We start from the raw sequence: 22,233 nt of genomic DNA on the forward strand, positions 1-22,233 counted from the left end.
AGGCTTCTTGTGTTGCTGATGTTATTTATATAAACATTTTTTATTGTCTTTTACCACGGTAGCAAGATTAAGTTCTAGTTGGGCTTTGGCCTTTCTAATTTTCTCCCTGCATAATATCACAATGTCCTTGAAGTCCTTCCAAGTTGCCTGTTCCTTCTTCCAAAGGTGATACAAATGAGTATTGAAACAAAAGAATAGACCAAACTTGCCACATCAGCAGTAATGACAGCGAAGATTGTTCTTTAGGTCAGGTGACACCATACTTCTCATGGTCAAGGAAAATAACTTTCTCTGTCTAGCCTTTAAGGATGTTATATTTTCTTTTTTGAGATGGTCCTTCCTAAGAAGTATATATGTACCACTTCGCCTTCCATCTTTGCTCGTAAGCTGATGTGTTTCATATAAAGCAGAGCCAGCTTTTCTGGATCTGTAAAAAGGCGTATTTTACAAAGGCATATATTAGCTTATCTCAAAGTTCTGAAAGGATTTTTGTTGATCTAAGGGACAAATTGGTCAGAGATGGCAAAGAATGCCTTCATGTGTTATTGTAAATGATTTATGAGCCCTGGGTTTTCATGGCAGGTTAAGAATTCATATGAACATTAGATTTAAAATTTAATTATTTGAACTAGCAGAAGCACTTCAGGCTTGTAACTGGGCAGATATATAGCACTACACACAGCAAGGGAGACTTGAGACTTGTGTTCAGATCATCAGATGTATTAAGGAGCCTACTCTGATTGACAGAGTCTAAATTTGGTCCTTGGATAAACAACTTGGTCTCTCCCTTTAGTCATCCAAATACGAACTATGTCAATAATTTATGTTTACTCTCAAACAACTGGTTTTACTAAACTTCTTTAGATGGGTTTGATTTGGTAACCAGTAACAACTTAACTAGGAAGCACTGCTGAATGTGAGTGATGATAGTGAAATCTGACCCCGCATTTGCTTTTTGCTATCTTTCTGGGTTTGGAAGTATAAAACAGTACTCTTTCACTTAATCATCTTTTTTACTCAAATCAGATAGCTTTGTTGGGGCAATATTCCCCTTAATTGACCAGAGTCATCTGAGCACATCATTGGAGCACATTAAACATGTGCTCCAATTTTATTTGTTGAATTAGCCTTTTAGCACACAGTATGAGACACCCCTGGAAGTCAGATGATCCCACCTTTTTTAGAGTGGGACCAATTGCCTGATGGAGCTGCCTGCTATCCATATGAGAGTATGGACTGTTTGGTAGGTAAGTGCACCTGGTCAGACAGTTAGTTTTAGCTACCAAGTTAACAGAGATGAATCCATTAGAGGTGTCTTTTTTTTTTTTTTTTTTTTTTTTAAATTCAAATGTTAAATAGGGACCTATAAGGTCCCACTTCTCTACAATAGCAAAATATTGGCAAATAAACTGCTAAGGAAAGATTCTGCTAATATTCTCTTAAATTCTTTCCAAAATAAAATTATTGACAATGGAAGTAAACAGAGTGATCCAATCATGATTTAAAATTGTAACCAAGATGGCAAATAATTTTTTTTAATGTGTGCTTATGGAATTTAATTTGATAAAATCACTTCCCTGAGATTCCTGGAATAGGAAGGCTAATAAACTGAAAAGTTGCCAAAAGGAATAGCTCTTTAAACATTAGGTTTGAGAAATTGTGTGGGCTGGAGAAAAACTAGAGTTTTATTGTTTTCATTGTATTTAAATTTGAAATTCTAGGGATAACAGTCTTCTAATACAGAGGTGTTATAGTTTTGAAAGAAGTGAGATAAAGGAAAATGAAAATATTTACTAATAAAGACTTCTTACATAAAAGAGGGAAACCAATAACTGATATGTGTAATGTAAATGTTTATATTTAAAATGTTCTCTGCCAGACTTTGCACAAAATATCAAATATTCAAAGATATTTAAGCTAATTGTTTACCTTACTGCAGATAGTAAAAAAATGCTCCTTCTAGAAGTGAGCATAATAATCAAAAGTATGTGCCTAAGTAGAAAGGAATGCACCAAGTTCCGCAATATAGATTTATAGCTCATGGCTTGATGGTGATTTGAGGCATCTTCTGGTAAGTAGGAGCTGCTTGTGTAAGAAGAAGCTGAAGGTGGTATCAAATATTGCACCTTAGTTCTGAGAGAAGATGCTCTGGAATGGCAGTTCTCCTCATCTTGGCTGATACCTTGTGATTTTTTCATGTTGTCTTCCTCTCCATGGAGCCTTGTTATCTCTGAAAGAAAGGAAGTGTAGCCAGATAAAAGCCAGTGAACTCACTTCTACTTTGTGGAAGCAAAAGTAATCAGTGAAGCAGCACAACAGTGGCACATTATTGACCAAACCTGGGCTGGGTGGATAAAACTTTCTGGCAGCAAAAATCAGTTTCCTAGATGTGGCTTCCTTTGTGAAGACATTATAAAGGCTGTAGTGCTGATTAGAGGGGCCTCTCTGTGGGTGAAAATCAGTCCAGCAGCTTAATTACCTAGGTAGCCTCGTCTCCTCGGATGGTAAGATTGACGGAGAGATAGACAACAGGTTAGCAAAGGCATACAGTGCTATCAGAAAACTCCATAAAAGAGTTTGGCAAAATAAACACCTGAAGAAAACTACAAAGATCAGTGTTTACAGAGCCATAGTGCTATTCTTTTATATGGATCCAAATCATGGGTCATTTACTGCCACCACCTGCGACTCCCAGAACGCTTCCATCAACGCTGTCTCTGTACAATCCTAAACATCCACTGGTCAGATTATGTGACCAATACATCTGTTCTAGAACAGGCAGCAGTCACAAGTATTGAGGCCATGTTGCTGAGAACACAGCGGCGTTGGGCAGGACACGTCTCAAGGATGAAGGACCACCGCCTCCCTAAGATCTTGCTCTATGGTGAACTTGCCACCGGCTGCCGCGAGAGAGGAGCCCCGAAGAGAAGATTCAAGGACTCCCTGAAGCAACATCTCAGCCTTGACCATATTGATCATCATCACTGGTCTACTCTGGCCTCCAGTTGGGAGGTCTGGAGACACACCATCTGTAACGCTGCTGATGCTTTTGAGAACACATGCAGGATCACTCTTGAGGAGAAAAGACAACGCAGAAAGAATCATGTCTTGCTGATACCACCTAAGGAGTCTTTCTGCTGTGCCTTTTGCAACTGATCTTGTCTCTCTCATATTGGCCTTTTTAGCCACCACCGCACTTGTAGCAAGTGTGGGTAGAGTCCTTCCCAAATCTTCGTTCACAAAGCCTAGCCATGATGACATGCTTCCACAAATATGCAAAGTTCATCACTGTGTAATATACCAAGGAAAGCAAGTCAAATTTCTAGTTGTGCTGATTGTAAGCATTTATTAAAGTAGCACAAGAATCTTAATGGGCACTTCACGTTAGTAGCAAGTGCAAATTTGGGAACAGAGTCTGGTCTTGTGATTCTTACTCTGAGTTGACCAAAAAGAACACTTTTTTTTTAAATACTCATAAATCCTATATTTTGCCATCTGTTCTGCTTTCTGAACTCCAGTTGAGTTCAGAATAGGTCTGAGTAGATCTCATATTGACTAAAGGGATCTTAGACATTCACTCAAATGAAGACAGTAGGGTTCAGTTCATTAGTCTAAGTATAGACTTCAGTGCCATTCGTGATGACCTAAGGGATCCTGCCAGGCCTCCACAAACTGCTGCAGAAGGGTACAGATCTCGAACAGTTCCTACATTGTATTTTCCCATCTTGTGGGGGTATTTCAGGTGCACAGTCCCCTCTCTGTAGCCATCTAAGCTGAGATATCTTTATTTGTGAGGAAATACTTGTAACTTAGGTTATATAACTAAACATATCTTCAAACAGATGGCTCAGCAGCATCCATTTGTCTGATTTAGTGAGAATGGTATATGTCGTCCAAGTGCAGAGATGTGGTTAGCAGGCTCTAAAAATCTGCACTGTGGATGCAGAACTAGTGCAGAGCTATGTGACAAGTGTGCTTGGTAGTGGTTAAACTGGTAGAAGCAGAATAATTTACTGTATAAGCATATCCAGAGAAGGTTAAAGTCTGCATTACAGTAAGAAGATAGTCATGAGATAGCTGTTAAGGATTGTGAATGATACATGATCATAATGCTGTACAAGCAGAAACATATTTTCTAAGTGTAGAAAATAGGAAATAAGAGCAGGAATGTTCTTCTTGCCGTAGTGTTCTTTTAGTCACAGCTTTATTCCTCCTTCTGGTTTTCAACTAACTCATTACTTTTCATGAGTGAGCAGCTTTCAGAGCTTGTCATCCATTAAGGTGATTAGCAATTGCCTCAATGTAATCTACTGGATCTGGAAAGAAAAATCTGTTTTGTGGCATGTCTTACATGGCTTTTGTTTGTGAGGGGTGGTTATGCCTGAGCTGAAGCCTCATCAGAGATAGCAGTACATAGGATTCCTTTTAGGAAAAAAGGATCTTGGTCTACGTCTATACCAGCAAGAATTAAAGAAAAACAGGGGCTTGGGGTCAGCCACTGTTCTTCATTGTCAAAGCTGTATAGCTGTTAGCATGCTTCCTGCAGTATTTTGGCAGATGTTGGTTATGATTTTGCCAGACAATTCCTGAGCTTGGCTCAGAGGAGAGCACAGGCTGGGAATTTTTCCTGTAAGGCAGTTCCCTGCTCCTTGTCCTTCTCTGAGAGCAATTACACTCAGCATCTTGACCCTGCCTGGTACAAACCAGACATTTCCCTTCAGATCTTTGTTGCAATTCCTGTCAAAACATAGAAATGCTGACCTAAAATCAACTAGTGCTCAAGAAGAACATTTTAAATAGCTTTTCAATTTAAAGATGTTGGGAGTACTGCATTTTAACCACATCTTTCTAACTCCTTATGCCAGGTGCTTTTCCTGCTACTGGTCATCACTCTCTTAAAGCCTAAAAACTCCAAGTGAGATCAACAGAGAAACATGTTTGCTTCTCCTCCCTGCTGGCAACAACAGCTTGCTTCCAAAGGAGAAATCTGAAAGTCCTCAGAAAGTGAGCTAGCTGTATGGGTAAGTCTAAAATGGTTAGCCATTTCAAAGTTTACTGAAGTTCTGTTGGGTATTTTGGGTGGTCTTACTGGTATTAGGATCCCGCTTCAGAGGTATAAGAAAAGTGAACCTACAGCTTTAGTGAAATAAAGAAAGTGCCTCTTCAAGATGAAAAGTGAAATTCAGAAGGACGATTTGTTATAAAAAGAAAAGTGTTGTCAACAATTAAGCGGAAACCTCTGTTAAAGACACAGCTGGAAATTACGGGCAACTATCTTCAAAATGTAGTTAGTTCCATAATTCCATTTCCCAGTACTAAAACTGCCACCCAAGAAAGCTGTTAGCCAGCAGGATAGCAACTCAATGCTTACTGCCGCTGTGACTGCAGTGGGTCCCCCTGTTCAGTGCAGGTCTTTTTGGGAGGAAAGGCTGAGGGAGCTATTACATGGAATGAAGATAAAAAATTTCTGAGTGAGGTTGTGTTCTTTTCTGCCTAAACCTCAAGTAACCTGAAACTGGAAGGGACTGTAATAGCAGTTCAGAAGCCTTGTCAGGATTTTCCCCAAGGCTTTTCTCCTTCTTGGACAGCGTATTGAAAAGTTTCAGATACAGAAAGAGAATAAGATTCCCAGGACCTAATAATTGACTTAATTCCTATTCAGAGGATAGCCTATGGGTGCTTTCATACACCTGCACACCTGCAATTCTGTGGCCTGGGGAGGGGGCACAGGGATTTAGGAGAGCAGATTTTGGGTAGTATATGGTATACAGTCTGTTCTTCAGCCCCACAAAGCCGAATTCTGAAGACTTTCTGATCGCTGAATCAGACATCTATCATAACATTGGCTGGAGACCCTCTTTTGTGAACAAGATATTATCTGAAGTTAGAGATGGCCTTTGAGAAAGATATTTGAGGTGTGCTCTCCAGAATAACACTTCATTGTTCTTCAGCACTCACTTCCATTTCTACTTGCATGGGTAAATCTGAGTTTCCTCTTGCTCATAAGAGGGTGCAGAAAGCTAGACTCTGGAATGAAGGGATTGAGAGACAAGTTTTTGGTGAGGATGTGATAAACATGGATAAAGATTTGTCCATCCCATCCCATCCCCCTGTTGGGGGGCCCATAACAATAACAGGAATTTTCCCCAGATCTTAAGAAGCTTGTACTTAATATTAAGTTAATTGTTATAGGGTTGAAAAAAGGCACATTTTTTATTAAGTCTGTTTTTCCAGACTGAGAAGGCTCTGCAACTCTTCATCACATGCTCTTTGCTTGAATTTATTTTTAGTAATGTTCTCTTCATTTTTTTGTTCCTTTTTTTTTTCCCAAATATCTTTTCATAAAACTAAATTAAACTTGAAAAGAAGGGAGATAAAATCAGTTTGATATTTGCAATGAACCATAAGACATTTCACTTTGTTACTTCAACTTAAAAATGGGCAAAGGTAAAGGAACAGAAAAAGGTCCTGGAATATAATGGATCTACAAGTCATCTCTAAATACTGCTTGCAAAAAAATTCCTGTCCATCAAACTCTTTTTAAATACAAAGGAGCAGAAGAAACATTTTCAGGCTTTTATTGGATTGAGTATGCAGGAAGAATATCATGGGAATAAGTTTAGAAATATTGAGAACTCAAATTCAGACTCTTTGATGTTAACAGCTTTTCTTGCCAAGAGAGAACATTTTTCTCTACTTAGGATATAAATTTGCATTATAAACATATGCAGCTAAAGTGAGACTTTTCCTAACTCTGATGCATTTTTGACTAGAAGGTCTTTCTGGAGCACAACACATATATTTTCTGCTTCTTGGTGATCAGGAGGAGTTAAATTAGACTAACCTCCCCAGGACCCCCTCTCTCCCCCATGAAGTAAGTAGATGCATAAGAAAACAGACCTCAGTGCTTTGGGTCCTGGTCTGTTTGGTCCTGACGGTTATAGGATGTGGGTATGTAGGAAGAATATAGCCCTAGGGACAAAGGAGAAAAAACAGTGGACTCTACAGCCCCAGGAAAATAGTTTCTGCTGGGAGCTTAGGACGCCAGAGATCTGACATATTCACAGTAGTTCAGGTAGATAGTTCAGCAGAGAAGGATAGTATTTAAGGTCCTATTCTAAACACATCTGCCAGCTGAAAAAAGGAAAAGATAAGAAAGACATACATGGTCTTGCTGTAATGGATCTTGGTCTGCTGTGAATACGAGGAGGCTGTGGACATGTCATCTTTCAATACTGTCCACTGTGTAGTCTCATGTGGCTACTGCCAGCATGACACTTATGAACCACTTTTTAGTGGTGTGTGATCCATGGCATGGAGGGCCTGATGGGATGCTCGCTTATTGTACTTTTTGGTGTCCTGTACACCAGACACTGTTTTAAGCAACATTTGAAAACATTTGTTGATGGTTCTATTTTTACAGTGTTTAAGTCTTCCTTGTTCACTATACTAAAATCACATGAAAACTGAGCCACATACACCTGTTTCCAAACTTGTGTGATGATCTGCAATGTGAAATTGATAGCAGTCACTGTATCTTTCAAGCTCAGTAACTCAGGCATCAGAAGAGCCAACTGTATTTTTTTCAAATTCTAACTAGATTTATAATGCACCTGGTAAATGTCTGCCCTTTCAGAAACATAATTTCACTTTTGCCAAAATGAACATTAAGAATACTAATGCAGGTCAAGTAGTTTACTGTTGGTATGAGCAACAGTGTAACTAACCCATAATTTGAATCTAAAATGAATAATGAACAGCTGCCATTGTATGATTTAACACTCTTTAAACAAAACAGAAGGCAGTAAGGAACTCAAAGAAAAAGGTTCCTAAAAAGACAAAAGAAAACAATGTTACATCTGTGTTGCTTTTTTCGCTTTCACTGTGACCCTGGAGGTGGGTGAGCAACTGTGGATGTGAGAGGAGCCTCAGATAAAAGGTTGGAAAACCTACAAAACCCGCTGAGAACAAAGAAGCCCTGAATCTCTGAGCAAACACATTTGAGCTTAAGGAGCTGAATCTGAATAAAGTGTACTATCTCCAGTTTCCCACATCTCCTGGGACAGCTGGTCAAAAGCCTGGTAAGACACTGTGCAACAAGAGTGTGTAGAGTCAAACTTGCCGCCATACAATCTTTTCTCTGAACTGCACTGTTCTAGTCTGTTTTAAGCTGTATCTAAATTAAAGCAGTCTGTACCAGAGATTAGTGTCTAGAAAGCTAAATTGAACTCTGGCTTTTTCATGGAGTTTATTTGTGTTTTGGGACAAATAATTTGGTCTGTGTTAAATTACCAATGATTGCTGGTAATTTAATAGAGGAAGTGAAGTATATGCTTTCCAAAGAGAAGTAGGAGCATTAGGGGCCTGCAGCTTCCTTGACCAAGGAAAGGACATGAATCTCTGTTGTGCAAGTACAGTATTCACTTTCTGTTTTCCCTCTTTTGCCTTTACTTATCTCTAAAGCCGAATTTCAGATCATACTGGAGACTTTCAGTGGAATGAATTTGTATTATATGCTTTAACTCAGATCAAAATGTCAAAACACTATAGGAAAGTAGTCTTTGTTTTTAGCCACAGAGAGGAAATGCATATACTTGAAAAGTCTGTCCTTGTGAAATGTCTGCAGCACTGTTGCAGAGACAAGAAATGTTAAGTAACTCAGTGTTTTGTCCTGCAAAGACACTGCCATTGAATAATAATTAGTCCTTGTAAGGTAAATAAACCAAACTCTCCTTCCCTGCATACCAATAAGGTCTTTGTGACTTCAAGATGCTGGGATGCAGCTCAAGGTCCCACTATATGCCACCCTAGCCTCTACAGTATGTGCCTGTCCGCAGTCCTGAAACACTTCTGTTGCTCTGTCTCTAACATGCTTTGGCTCAAAATTACATCATGTTGTCTCTGTTTTGCATTGCTATTTTATTAACCAATGCTTTGTCCTTTTGCTACCACAAAAATACCAATGACGACTTCTGCTATGGAAAACTGACATTACAAAACAAGGGAGAAGAAGGTTGATACCAAAATTAAACTCAACAAAGCAACTGTATCAAAAAAAAGTTATTCTTAACCTGATTGATAAAGACAACAGTCAGTGTTCATCTTTCTTCCAAATTTTTCACTTAACTAAGCTAAAACATGTATGGAGTACAACTTAGAATGTACAAATTTTACCCATCCCTACTGTCACTCAGCTATGGGTTTGGGGTTTGGAGTTGTACTTCTGGGAGAATAGTCCATGGGTCTACCTGGGTAAGATAGAACACAGTTTAAGTACAAATGACAGAACTGGCACCTTAAGGAGCCCTGCATTTTTATGTAGATTTCTACTATTCCATTTCCTGATAATTATTTTTCAATTAATTTTTCTACAACACTGTTACAGTTGTATCTTACTTTAGTCTCTGATAGTGAAACAAGAAAGGGATTTCCCTCTGTTGTGGTCTGTTCTGCTTGCTTTACCTCTTGCAACAACTGTAGTGAAATTACAAAGACTCGTTCTAGTGAGGTGAATGCGAGTTGTCCTGTAAAGCTTGGTTATAATACTTAAGTATTAAATAATAGTGCTTAGCACTTATGCAACTTAATGCCTTATAAGCTTCAAATCTTAACCAGTTAATCCCCACAGCAGCTCTGTGTGGTAGGTTTTGAAGGCCACACATTAAAAATCTCCCACAATATGAACTTGCCTGCATAGTAAGCCTATAGGAAAAAATATCTGCGCAGTTCTGTTCCTCAAGTCATGAGTGTTTGATTTTACTGCACTTTAATGTGCCTTACTTTCGGTAAATTAGTTCTGCTTTCTTATCCCATTCAAAATAAATGTACCCTGCAGCATGGCTCAGCATAGAGTATTATCACAATTTTGAGTTTTTTTTTTTAATTATTAAAACTCCTGGAAGAAAATAATAATAAGACAATCTGATTTTTATTTAAGAAATCAAGTTTATACTGCTAATGATTGCAAAGACAGTGTATGGGAAAGGGTCAGAAAGACTCTAAAGACTGAAGCACTCAGGAGAATAACTACCATTTTTAGCAACTCTTTTGAAAATATAAGTTTTGTGATATTGAGGTTGACTAGAAAATGGAAACAGTGTTGTTTGTGATACTACTATGGTGGACTAAAAGCAGTATTTCCATTTCATTTAGAAAATAATATGTTTTTCTAGCTCAAATTTTCTTTGAATTTTCATGTTCCAGGAAAAAAAAAAAAAAAGAATATTGAATAGTTATTGCTTTAGCCTTTTCGGGTCTATAATTTCCCATAAATGAGTGGAAATACTGCTTTTAGTCCACTGTAGTATCATAAACACCAATGTTTCAATTTTGTTAGTTCTGCTGGAAAACTTTTTAAAACAACATTACAGTTTGACAGTAACATAATTCTATGGGAAGAGCAAATTCACCAACATGGCCTGGTGAGGCCTTCTTCCAAGAGAAGCAGCCAGAAAGTAGAGTTTTTATCACAAAACTAAAACCAAAATCATCAATTTTCCAGAATGTCCACTGACACACTGCAGCTTTATTTATAAATACATCATGGTCCTTCCCCTCCAAGGCATCAGGCAACTTAATGCTTTCTTTTGCTTTCAGCTACAACTGTCTCTTTGTAAAGCTTGTAATTTGAGAGCTGATCCTTTGTAAGAAGACAGGTCTGTGATATCAGGAAGACTGACCTCAATTCCTTATTTCTTTACTGCTTCAACCTGGAAACTTTTGTTTCCTTGTTTTTCAATCTCTTTTTTTTCCTGTTTTGTTTTTATTACTTTTAATTTTTTTTCTCAATTTTGGAGAAAAATCACAAATAACCTTTGAAGGAATAATTAGCAATTTCTGTGACCCTATGGTAACAACCTTTACCTGACTGACTGCTAAAGTGGTTGTCTAAGGGTAAGGGTTTCAGACAGACCAGGGAAAGAGAAATCATGTGAGAGATGATCGGGGATGAGCACAAGAGAGACCATAGAAAGTAAAGGAATAAATGGATGGGAACACAGGAGGTGACATAATTAGCCAGTCTCACATGCTTGCCACTACAAAATTTCAAATGTTCCAAATTGAGCCTGGTGTTCTGCAGACAAGCTCATAATTAAGTACAGGGTTACAATACACATGCACAAGAGGTCTGAATTAAGGTTTCATGGGAAGCCTTCTGGCTTTCACAACATTTGGTCACTTAATTTAGTGATCTAAATAATTTTTAATAGAGAAAAAATTGATTTTGATGAGGTCTTTTAATTGTTTAGGGAGGAGGGGTTGCTATGGACTGCAATTTATTATGTAAATGTAGATGCATAGTATTTCAAAGGAAAAAGTACTCATTTTCATTCTACCTAAATTTGTATACCATGATGAGACCTAAGTAAATTTGTTTTCGTTTTTACCTAAAGTGCATTAAGTTACATAACTAACATCTGTTTCAAATGCATCAGAAGCAGGAAGTGTGCAGAGGGTCTATAGGAGCAATATATAATTGTAGTTTTAAGGAGTGTCCAGAAAAGATTAGGTTGTAAGGGGAAAGTCTGTGTGAATTCACCACAGGAGAGTTTCAAGAGTCTACATCAGAATCTTTTTCTAAGAAGGTTGAACTTGAGGCAGTTATTTCAAACTGAAGAGCTTTTAAAATAAGTCAATGATTATGTCAACAAGTAACATGGACCAGGTGGTATTCACACTTGAGGAATTTAACCTGAAGGAAGAATACAGCATATATGACCTCATCTTGCAAAAAAGATATCTGAAAGAGTGTGGGAATGGCAGACCCTAATTTGTCTGTGCCAGCCAATTTAGCTGACTCTACATTACAGAATTAAATTAGCAGATGTACATGGAGGCATGGAATAACAGGGACAAGTCAACACAATATTTGTAAAGGATATTCATGTCTTACAGATTAGTCAAAGCTCTTTGGAGGTGTTAAGGTGGTTAATTATTATTTAGCTGTTCGATACCTTGATAATGGAGACCAAAAGTTTCCTCATTACTCCATGACTTTGGTACATTTATTAGGCTTGGTACAAATATTAGGTTTATGTGTCTTCAGTGTAGTTATCCTCATGTTATCCTTATAATCTTCCCCTGAATCCTTTAGTTCACATGGGATTGTCAAAATAAAAGGAATGCATGTTCTTGAGTCACTTTGGCAGTTTTGAAAATCCCATCAATACACAGTTATGTTCCCCATAATCTTGTCTCCTGGTACCTTTACAGCTGATTTGAGCAAAAGACTATGTGTAACAGTGTATAGTTCAGTACCTTCAGTACTTTGTGCAATGCTGTGCTGACTTCCCTGCCTGTCATACTAGCTGGCGTTGTTTCATCGCCTTCTTCTTTATCCGTCATCCCTTATACATAATTTATAAGGTTTTGGGACAGGACTATCTCTTTAGCTCACGTTTATAGTGCTAAATGTATCGGTGTCCTGGCTGGTGTTTTGTCTACTTGTCTAATAAACACCTGTAAGTATATGAAAGTATAGAAACAATCTGCCATTTTTAGACTGCTTTGATAGGAATCGGTGCTGGAGTAGGGGGAGAAAGCAATTGTTCACTCTCACGGCTCACGGGATAGGAAGACTTGCAGACAGGACCGAGGCAGAAAGGTTAGCTTTGAGCTTAACCTTTAAATGAGCAAGGGCTAATCCTCCTTGGCCGCTTTTGCCACCAGCAGAGACAGCACGGCTCCCATCAACCTCGGTTCAGAGGACCTCGGGGACCCTACTGCTGCTCCCCCCCCACCCCTCCCTTGACGGAGCATCCCACTGCCACCATCATCTCCATCAGCACCACCCTCCCCGCAGAAGACGCCCAAGGGATAAGACAAGACCGCAAGGAGAAGAGTTAACAGGGAATTGATAACCCGGCCTTCTTTTTTTTTTTTTTTTTTCCCCGCCCTCCTCCCGCTTGCGGGGATGTGAGGGATCGGGACCCGCGGATCGGGGTGGCCCCCGGCGGAGAGGCGCGGGGAGGGCTTCCCTCCGCACCGCTCCGCCGGGGGCCCCCCCCGCGGCCCGGCCCGGCCCGGCCCGGCCCGGCGCGGCCAAGCACCGCCTCCGCGGCGGGATCGGGATGGAGCCGCCACCGCCCCGCGGGTGCAGGTGAGGAACGCGGGGAAGGTGGCCGCGGAGGCGGGGGGCATGCGGAGGGCAAACCCCCCCCCGCCGCCCAGGGCTAGCCTGAGAGGGAAGGAGAAAGGAGAGGAGGCGAGGAAGAGCAAAAAACCCCACCCCAACCTTAAACCATCCAAAAAAAGCGCCGCGGCACATTTTTGCAAATTGAGACGATCTTCTTAAAAACACTGCCCGCTGAACCGGGAGTCGCCCCTCCGCTGCTGACCCATCCCTGGAGGGAAGGATTTCGAGATTTAACTAATTTTTTTTTACACACGTGTCGTCCCCCCCCGCTTTCTCCCATGTCCCATTTTAATTGAAAGGAGCCGCGGGTTGCAGAGCTGGGAAGTAGCGCGGATGCTGGCGCTGAAATTGGTGTAGCAACTGGGGAGGGGAGTTTCTGCGAGACGGGGGGGGAGAAGGGGGGAGGAATTTGCAACAAAAATAGTAAGTTTCTCCGTGGTCACCGATTAATTAAAAATGAAGTAGACGCTGTGCACTGGCAAACAGTCTTAACCAATGACGTGGAGCAATCCTAAACCATAATAGTTTATAAATATTTTTTTTTCCTTTCCTAGAAAATTCGAAATACCGAAGTATTGCCTCCCCGTAGAGCCCTCAGCGTTGCAGAGTGTTCGCTGCTTAATGAATGTTTGTAAAGGGATTTTCATTCCCACTGAACGTCAGTGGGAGCAGCCAGAGCTCAGGGAGTCAGCTTGCCCGCTCCTTTTCTTTTGCAGAGAATTTCTGGCAGAATTACTTCAGCAGCCCTGCTGTGTTGATGTAGTGCACAGGATGACATTCCCTGCTGATATAGTTGTTCAGGTGAAGTGTGCTGCTGGAGTTTATGATTTTGTGCATGAAACTCGAGAAGAGATAAGAAAAACATTCAGCAGCCTCTTTATGAGCAACAGAACTGGACCTCTTAGGACTTTTTAGTGCCCCATAGTGGACCCCAGGGAGGGGGTTGGCTTCGTTTTAGTAATTTGTTTTCAGTCTAGTACATCAGTATATTTATTTGAGTATATATTTGTTTCAGTAATATATGCTTCTTATAGACCATGTCGTTGAACAGAGTTTGAAATCAGCCCTGCATCAAGGGATAAACACTTCCCACGCACTCAGGTTTGCAGGTATTCTACTGTCCATTCTGGATGGATGAATCAGAATATGGGACAGTACAAACAGTATAAGACTTGGTCTTGAAAAATGTTATGTGCAAATTCCTACCTTAAGTTATTATTAATAGGCTACCTGAGGTTGGTAAGATGGTTTACAGCAGATGTTCATGTCTTTGCAGTACCAGTGTATATGTGGGTCAGTTTATAGGTAGTAATAGAGATGGGATGATCCTGTGTGACAGAAAACTATGTCTTCAAGGCCGCATGTCGCTTAGATTTATGAAGATTAAAGAGATTGAAAAAGTACTTTAGACTTCCAAATGCTTATAAAATAATTTTAGAATGAAAAAATAAAGTCCTTTGGTTTAAAATTGCTTAAGAGTAAAGATACTGGTACTTCAAAAATTATGTATGTATCTTCATAAATGAAAGCAGAAATATCAACTGAATTACTGGGAGAAAAAAGTCTAACTATTAAAAAATAAGATAAATACTTCTGTCATAGCCAGGCTTTATGTAGCTGACTAAAACTCATATGACACCGAATCCTGCCTGATTTTTTTCCTCAGAAAAGTTTCAACAGAACACAGTTGGACCAAAGGCATTGTATAACTTGGTTTGTGGTTTACTGTTGAAAAATATTCCATTTTGAAGAAAATGTTAGCATGTAGTAATTTTGGAAAAATTAATTACTTGTGGCCCAAATTTCTTCTAAGAAAATATTTCTTTTGATGCTCCAGATAATGATTTTTGTAGGTGTCAACTCTTGTTCCCCATCATACAATAGTTTCCTGGAAAACTGATTTTAAGGAAAAGGAAATATACCTAAAAAGGCCACAGTAAATAAATATTAAAATATTTTCCAAATGGAGAACTTTAGTAGTGTTTAAATGAAATTTCAGCTCCCTCAGAGAGCTTTTCCTTTCCATGCTGATCAGGAAAAATTGCATTGTGTAAAGTCCTTTCTTAGCCTTAAAATAGAGGGCTTAGAAATGCCAAGTTATGTAAAAAGGTATCACTCATACTACAAAGCATTTAAAATGAAACAGTCTTTCAATGAAGCTCTGGTGATTTATAAACACATCCCTTTTCTAGGGATTTTGACTACAGGACCACTAGGCCTTCACACTGCTTAGTCTACTACAGCTACAACTGGAAGAACCTGTGTCGGTGACAGTGGCCAGGCACTTCATGGAGCGTTACACCTCAACCTTTTATTGACAACATAATGCAGTTTTTCTGTGTCTACTCTGAATCCTGATAGGATTACTGTTGTATCTGCAGAAGCCTTTGTCATCTACGTAAGCACCCAATTACTGTTAGAGTGCTTAAGATAACCTTTTGTCTTTGAGCACTAGCCTCAAAGACATATGAGACACCTTTACTTTTTCAAGAAACCAAATGTAAATACATGACTTCCTATAACTAACAATTAAAAAAAAAAAAGCTTATCTGTCAGATTTTTTAGTTTTGTAGGATAACAAAAATGTAATACTGTCTTTGCTCTCATTCTGGTGGTCGTCTACTTAGGTTAATTTAATACCTAACACTGCCACAAGATCCGTCCTTCTTTTGAAACTGTGTTTGGTGAGTGTGCTGAACACTGAATACATTTGTATATGAATATTTTAAGATAGGAAATTATATGTTCAGATGTAATAAGCTTGTGATAATCAAGAGTAGTTTATGAAATGTACCAAGAGAAACCACTTAGTAGTTCTGTAATTACTGTAATTGATTCTGCAACATTTTATGTTTCATCTTGGGATCAAAGGTAATAGCCTCAGTTTGGGATTCTGCTTGATAATGTGCTGCTTATCTTTCTGTCACTAAGATTTCAGCAGAAGATGTGTTTTCAAGTAATTGAATGTCTTACCTAAGTCAGTTTGTAAATTGTTTTAATTGGGAAGGCTTTGTATATTAGATGAAGTACCACATAAGCACCAACAAAAATGAGTGGGAAAAAAAAGAAGAATTATACTGCATAAATTAAAACTAATCCAACTGAAAATAATACTTTAAATGCAAACCCTGAGTCTGAAGAAACAGAAGAAATTTAGAAAACCATAATTCCAGAACTGTAGGATGACATTCAGGAATCAAGTATTCCTGTGAATATATTTTGGCATGAAGAATGGAGACATATGGAGAGAATACAGAGAATGACAACAATACTTTGTAAAAGACCACCTTGACTGATTCATCAGGGAGGATGAAAATTATTAAATATTTAATGCTTGCTTAACTGCTGGTAAATAAGGAGAGAAGACAAGATAACTGTTTACAAATATTTGAGAGATAGAGTGACCAAGGAAGGAAAATAGCTGCATTTAAAGTGTATGGGTAGGAGGGACATGGCCACGGGCTTTGAGATACTGATGCAGGGCACAGAGTATTTCCTGACAGGTGCTTAACTGACTTATGTTTTTAAGATCCCATTGATACAAGTCTACAGTCATTTTCAATGCTTTTCTGTCCTTCTTCTTATGTTTAAAATGCCTTACATCTATCTTCCTTGTAGTAGTTTAAGCCTACTATCTTTTGTCTACCCTTCAATTCTGGAAAACAAGTTTTTCCCTCCCACGTTGCCGCAGCCCTTCTTGTATGAGAAGATGGTCCTCTCTCATCCTGGACAAACATTTTGAAACATATTTCTTTCCCAGAGGTTTACTTGATTTCTGATCTCTTAGAGATATACAGTCTGATAAATTGTTCTTTTCTGTAATATTCCTTCTTGAAATTGAACATAATGCTCAAACTGATACGCCAGCAGTGCTGACTGTAGGAGAACGACAGTTTTATGTAACTTGCAAGGATCTGCCCTGTTTCTGTGTGCTGATCTTCTTTTTTTTCCTGCAACAGTATATTGCAAAAACCACCATAACACCATAGCATGTATGGTGTCAAATCTGTGAAAAGTTATAGCACCCAGATCCACTTCTCTATGTAGAACTGCTGCCAGTCATCCCATCCTACCTCCTTCGGTCTTTGTGATGTTGGTTATTCTTATCTAAAAGTAATGCTTTGCTTTTTTCTTTTTTGATCTGTTTAAACACTTGAATTCTGATACCATTATCCAGTTCATTTGAATTCTGATGGTTTGGTCTGTCTGTAGTATAATCCTCCTCTCTAATCCATCATACAAAGAAATTATTGAGGAGTGTCCAAAGCATATCCTTGCTCAGGGTATCCTTCCAGTGTGATAGTGAATTTTGGTAACTACAAACTAAATATCCTCTTCCAAATGGTACCAAACTTTCTACTGTATTTTATCTAAACCAACTGTCCCTAATTTGTTTACTAGAATATCATAAGACCAGGGATTGTACATGTTGCCCATGGTTTCTCAAAACTAATTTCTTATGGCTCTAAGACTGGCTAATCTGAGACCAGTGCAATCAATTACTTAAGTATTGGTTATAAGGCTAGTTGTTTTGAAAACCCTTAACTTATTTTAAAAGCCCCAACCTATTCTTTACCTAAGTTCTTGTCCCTTTATCTCTGATATAGTAACACTTGGTGCCAATTAACATGAATAGTGAAGAAGAACCTAAACACTTTGCTCTTCTCAGCACCACTTATTGTTGGATTTTCCTTCCTGCTTAATAGGCCAAATTTTTCCTAGTCCTCCCTTCTCCTCTGATGTCTGTACTGAGTGTTTCTGTGCAGGATCTGAAGATGCACATCAGTGCACATCTAGCACCATGGATTTTTGACTCTGTGGGACTCCAGTAGGAAGGGACTGTCTTCTGGGAACTGATTTGTGAGTTTTGATGTGATAGTAAAGATGAACACACTTAGAGGGACTGTGAAACTTCTGCATGAATATGCTCCTCCTTTCAGGGTTTTTTAATGGTCAAGGGTCCATGTTTGTGCATTGTCATTTAGGAGAATGTTACCTATCTACAGAATGGAGTTTATGTACTTAACTGAAATAAATCTGTTTATAGTGAAGCATTTCAGCTACACAGACTATGACCCTAAATGTTCAACAGCAAGGGGAATATTAAATGATTAACTGATCCAAGAATATGCAGTGAATAGTACTAGATTTTGTCTGAACTGGAAAATAAAGCTAAAAAAAATGAATGTGACAGTGAATGTTTGCAATTTTGACTAACAAGAGCTTGAACCATAATCTTTTTTTTTTCCAATATTTTGCAAGAGATCTTGCAGTCCTTTCAATATTTCATTAGGATAAGGTTCCATCTATTTTTAGTAAGAAAAAATACAGCGATAGTGATTTTATTTCAGTCAAGGAAATTACTTTAAAATGCTTGTTTCAGAGTGAGTGTCTCAACTAACACTGATTCTTGTCAAACGTGTCCCAGCTCTTTATTTCTCACTTCGAGATTTTCCCAAATTTTACTGGAGGAAGGGTTTTGAATCAGTACTTCTGCTCAGAAAGGTTTTAGATATACTGCATGGAGTTCTCCTTGCTCTGATTTCAGGCTGTGCATTTTAATGGGATGATAAGGTTCATGCGTGGTTGAAATTCATTACCAGAGTTGACAGCCTTATGTAAGCAAATCATCTCCTTTTGTATTCTCTTGCTAAACTTTCATTGCAGCTAGTTTAACTATTCATGGCAGCATTCCTATTATTTTGTTTCATTATCCTTTATTTACCAATATAGCTGTTCTGTATAGCGAAATGATTCATATTGGAAGCCATTTAGTATATCAGCGCAGACCAAGTTGTTACCAACACTAATGAAATCACTCCTTCTGATAAAGAAATCTTAGGTTTGTTTTTGAGAAGGGCTGCCGTGAGGTTTTGCTGTTGGACATGAATTGGATTTTTGTCTTCGTGTGGAAAAAAATACTGTGATTTGTAGGTGACTATTAGGGCTGTACACCTAGTTTTCCATGGCTACTTCCATTTGAATGAAAAGACTGGTAAGTCTGGAAAGTAAACTGGAAGCATTTCTCATTGAATAGGTAGTTCTTCCTGTTCTGCACATGAAGGGGGGAGAATGCAAATTGGACTGCCCCACTTTTAATTAGGTGTACATGGTATGGGTGCACATGTTATTGCTGAGAGCAGGGTATTGATGTAGACTTGGCCCTTGTGGTTTATACTGTTTTATTTAAGGCCAGCAATTAATTAGGTTATTGCATCTATAGCTGGAGTTGCATGTGTAATCAAGATTTATGTTTCTGTGGCAACAAAGAGAGACACAACTGAGCTGAATTTCCTCGATCTTTGAAGCAGGGGTCCTTATCCAAAATGATATTAAGAATTGCCATCAGTGTGTGAAGAGTATAACTAAGAGGGGCCCTCATTAGTAGGCTGAAGTCTTGTACATCTGACTATCTCACTAAGTTGAGTGAATTCCTGCTGCTCATCAAAGGGTTAGAGAAAATAGGCAGTTGCGAGAAAGAAGATAAGGAAAGCCTGGGGCTGAAATTAATCAAGAGCAATTGATTTCAAGACAAATAGGAGCAATGCAAGATTTGATGACTACTCTGAAAATCACAGGGTGCTTCCAAGGGGACATTGACAAAACCTTTCCAACATATTCCAGGTATTGCGTTTGGCCTGGAAATAGAGGCAAGGAGGAACTGAACATGAGCCAGATCAAGATCTCACAGTATTAAACATCAGATTAAAATAGTGGTGCTGACGTAGCACATGCTGAGGTAGATGGAGGAAGATGGAAAAGATGAAAAGAAGATGGAAGATAAAAATCATAGGTGACTGAGAGGGGATAATTTGAGGTAAATGAGGAGGACTGTGAGGGATTCAGAACTGCAGGGGTAGACTGTGGTAGAGGCAGAAATTTTGGACTGAACTCTACCTCCTGTGCTTCAGTGTCAGGCATCTGGGAGCCAACAAATAATTTGTCCTCTTGAGGATAAAGTATTTAATACAGTTAGTGAAAATTGTAAATTAGACACTTTCAAAACCAACAAAAAAAAGTCTGAACACACTGTCCCTCCTCCCCAAAAAACCCAGAAAACCAAACCTGATTTTTTAAAAATGTTGGAAATGGGGGTTATTAATTTTGGTTGTCTTCTTTTCAAGGTCGCTTGCTTAAATGTATTTGGTGGTAATAGAAAATACATTAAGCAAAATGACTTTTATTAAAGCAATATCCTTGAAAAGTTAGTTATCTTAAAGGTTACAAAATGTTAATAGAAAAGGAAGAAATTAGATTACCTCAAGAGTCAGAGAACTTTCAGAGAGATACATAGCTATGGAAATATATTATGTTTGTACAGTTTCTTTTACCTCCTGGGAAGCTGTAACATTTGAGTTTATATATATATTTTTTTTATGGTAGCGTAGGAAAGAGTGAATGGACTGTAGCCTATTTACTTTCAAACAGTTTGTTCATGTACCACAGTCACATGTGATGTACTGGTGATCCATTTCCCCACAAATTCAGCAGAAATGACACTGCAATTTTCATCCAGTTTTCTCATTTAATAGATCAGCTGCAACAAGGGCCTGTTGTAGTCTCTTGAACGGATCATGACAACCAGGAAGCACTGAAAGGGAAGAGAATGCTTCTCTTCAATTTTTTTCCAAACTCCTTGTTTGCAGGAGGCTGGCATTTGTTGAGCTGCATTCATGTTTTGGGGACTTGGCAAGACTTGCTGCAGTGACTGAACAGCTGGGTGCCAGTTTACTGCACACACCCTACTCTGCTCCAAGTCTCTGTGTGAGCTCTTTGACAGGAGCATAAGGGCAAGAGAAGAACTGAACATGGGGAAAGTGTGCCCATAACTACCACCTTCTGCTCCTCTTTGCTGGTCTTACTGAACAGCTTCTGGGTAGCTTAAATGAGAACTGGAGCAGATGCTGAAGCAGTGGGATTTCTGGGTACCTTGGATTTTCATTACCTACTTTGCAAAACTGGCTTTCTAATTATCCTAGAAGTTACAACCCAGAAGTTGGATGAAATGAACATTTTCTACAATTCATGTGCAACAGAGGCACTGTCTGGTACTTTCAAGGCAAAGAAGTTGTAATGGTTGTTTTTGTTTAGAAAAAGAAATAGAGGCATTGAGATTGGCTTGTTAAGTTACATGGTTCTAGGTTTCTGGGATTTTTGGTGACAGTAGACTTGGGTGACAGTGGTACAGCTGCAGGTCTGGGCAGACTACACAGATTTCTTGCCTTCTGTAAACCTTGAAATGAAGAGGTTAATTGCTAGGATATTTCCCTGCCATGTTGTAAAGTAAAACCCGACAGTGTTATGGATCTTGACTGGAAAGTCAAACTGGCAAGTCTAATTTCCACATGTGTCTTAATTAACTGCAAAATATAAACCATCAGCAGGAATGGAAAATGTTACAAAATTGTGCATTTTGTGTTTTAGTATATTACTGTTATTCTAAGATTATAACCAAATTATTTTCTTGGCAATATTTATTAAGTATATCTAAAAATAATAACCTCTTATGTAGTGTTGTAATAGGTGGAAGTCTCCAGCATGCTCCTTGTAGCAGAAGATTCAGTGCCAGTCCCAGTGAATGAGAAAGTTAAAGGAAAAACTTAATGGTCCTGTGATTCAATAGGAAACTAAACCAGACTTCAGCCTGCATAGGAATTCAATGAAGACATTTTAGGAAAAGTATAACATAACATTATATCAGTGGGGAAATTCTTACCATCTTCTAAGTCAAGTCCAAGTTGGCTTTTTTGTTTATCTAAAATATTCAAATTAACCTTCAGTTCAGAGAACATTTGGAATGCAGTATGAATGGTTGAAAACATTCTCCTTTTTCTGTTTTTTTTTAAGAACTGCAAAGATTGAACAAAGAGCTTCAAGCGGAAAGATAAAAGAAAGCACTCAGATGCACTGAACCACCTAGTAACTAAACATGAAATGTAAACTAGAGCAAGGAGCTTACAGACAACAAAAGAAAAGAAATGATTGTTAGTCTTTGGAATTACTGCTTGTATAGAGAAGATTCCTAGGCAGTTGAACAACAAAATAGAGTATGTTTTGAAGCAGAGAAGACAGATAGGTGGAGACATGAAACACTCAAT

At 38.7% G+C, this 22,233-nt stretch overlaps 1 protein-coding gene across 7 annotated transcripts in view; it reads left to right on the forward strand.

The window, feature by feature from the left end:
- The window catches only part of TRMT9B (tRNA methyltransferase 9B (putative)), a 119,909-nt gene that overhangs the window by 83,822 nt on the left and 13,854 nt on the right, over window positions 1-22,233 (forward strand). For 5 of the 7 annotated variants that reach the window (XM_032686969.1, XM_032686972.1, XM_032686968.1 and 2 more), the window contains one exon: window positions 4,866-5,021. Coding sequence is in view for 1 of the 7 variants with exons in the window: in XM_032686967.1 (XP_032542858.1) it covers window positions 13,071-13,099 (29 nt within the window). In the remaining 6 variants the exon portion in view is untranslated. Of the gene's footprint in view, window positions 1-4,865; window positions 5,022-7,896; window positions 8,082-12,983; window positions 13,100-22,233 lie in introns of those variants that run through there. The other 2 variants (XM_032686970.1, XM_032686967.1) reach the window with 2 other exon arrangements.

Source organism: Chiroxiphia lanceolata, chromosome 4 (assembly GCF_009829145.1).
Source record: "Chiroxiphia lanceolata isolate bChiLan1 chromosome 4, bChiLan1.pri, whole genome shotgun sequence".
Taxonomy (NCBI): Eukaryota; Metazoa; Chordata; class Aves; order Passeriformes; family Pipridae; genus Chiroxiphia; species Chiroxiphia lanceolata.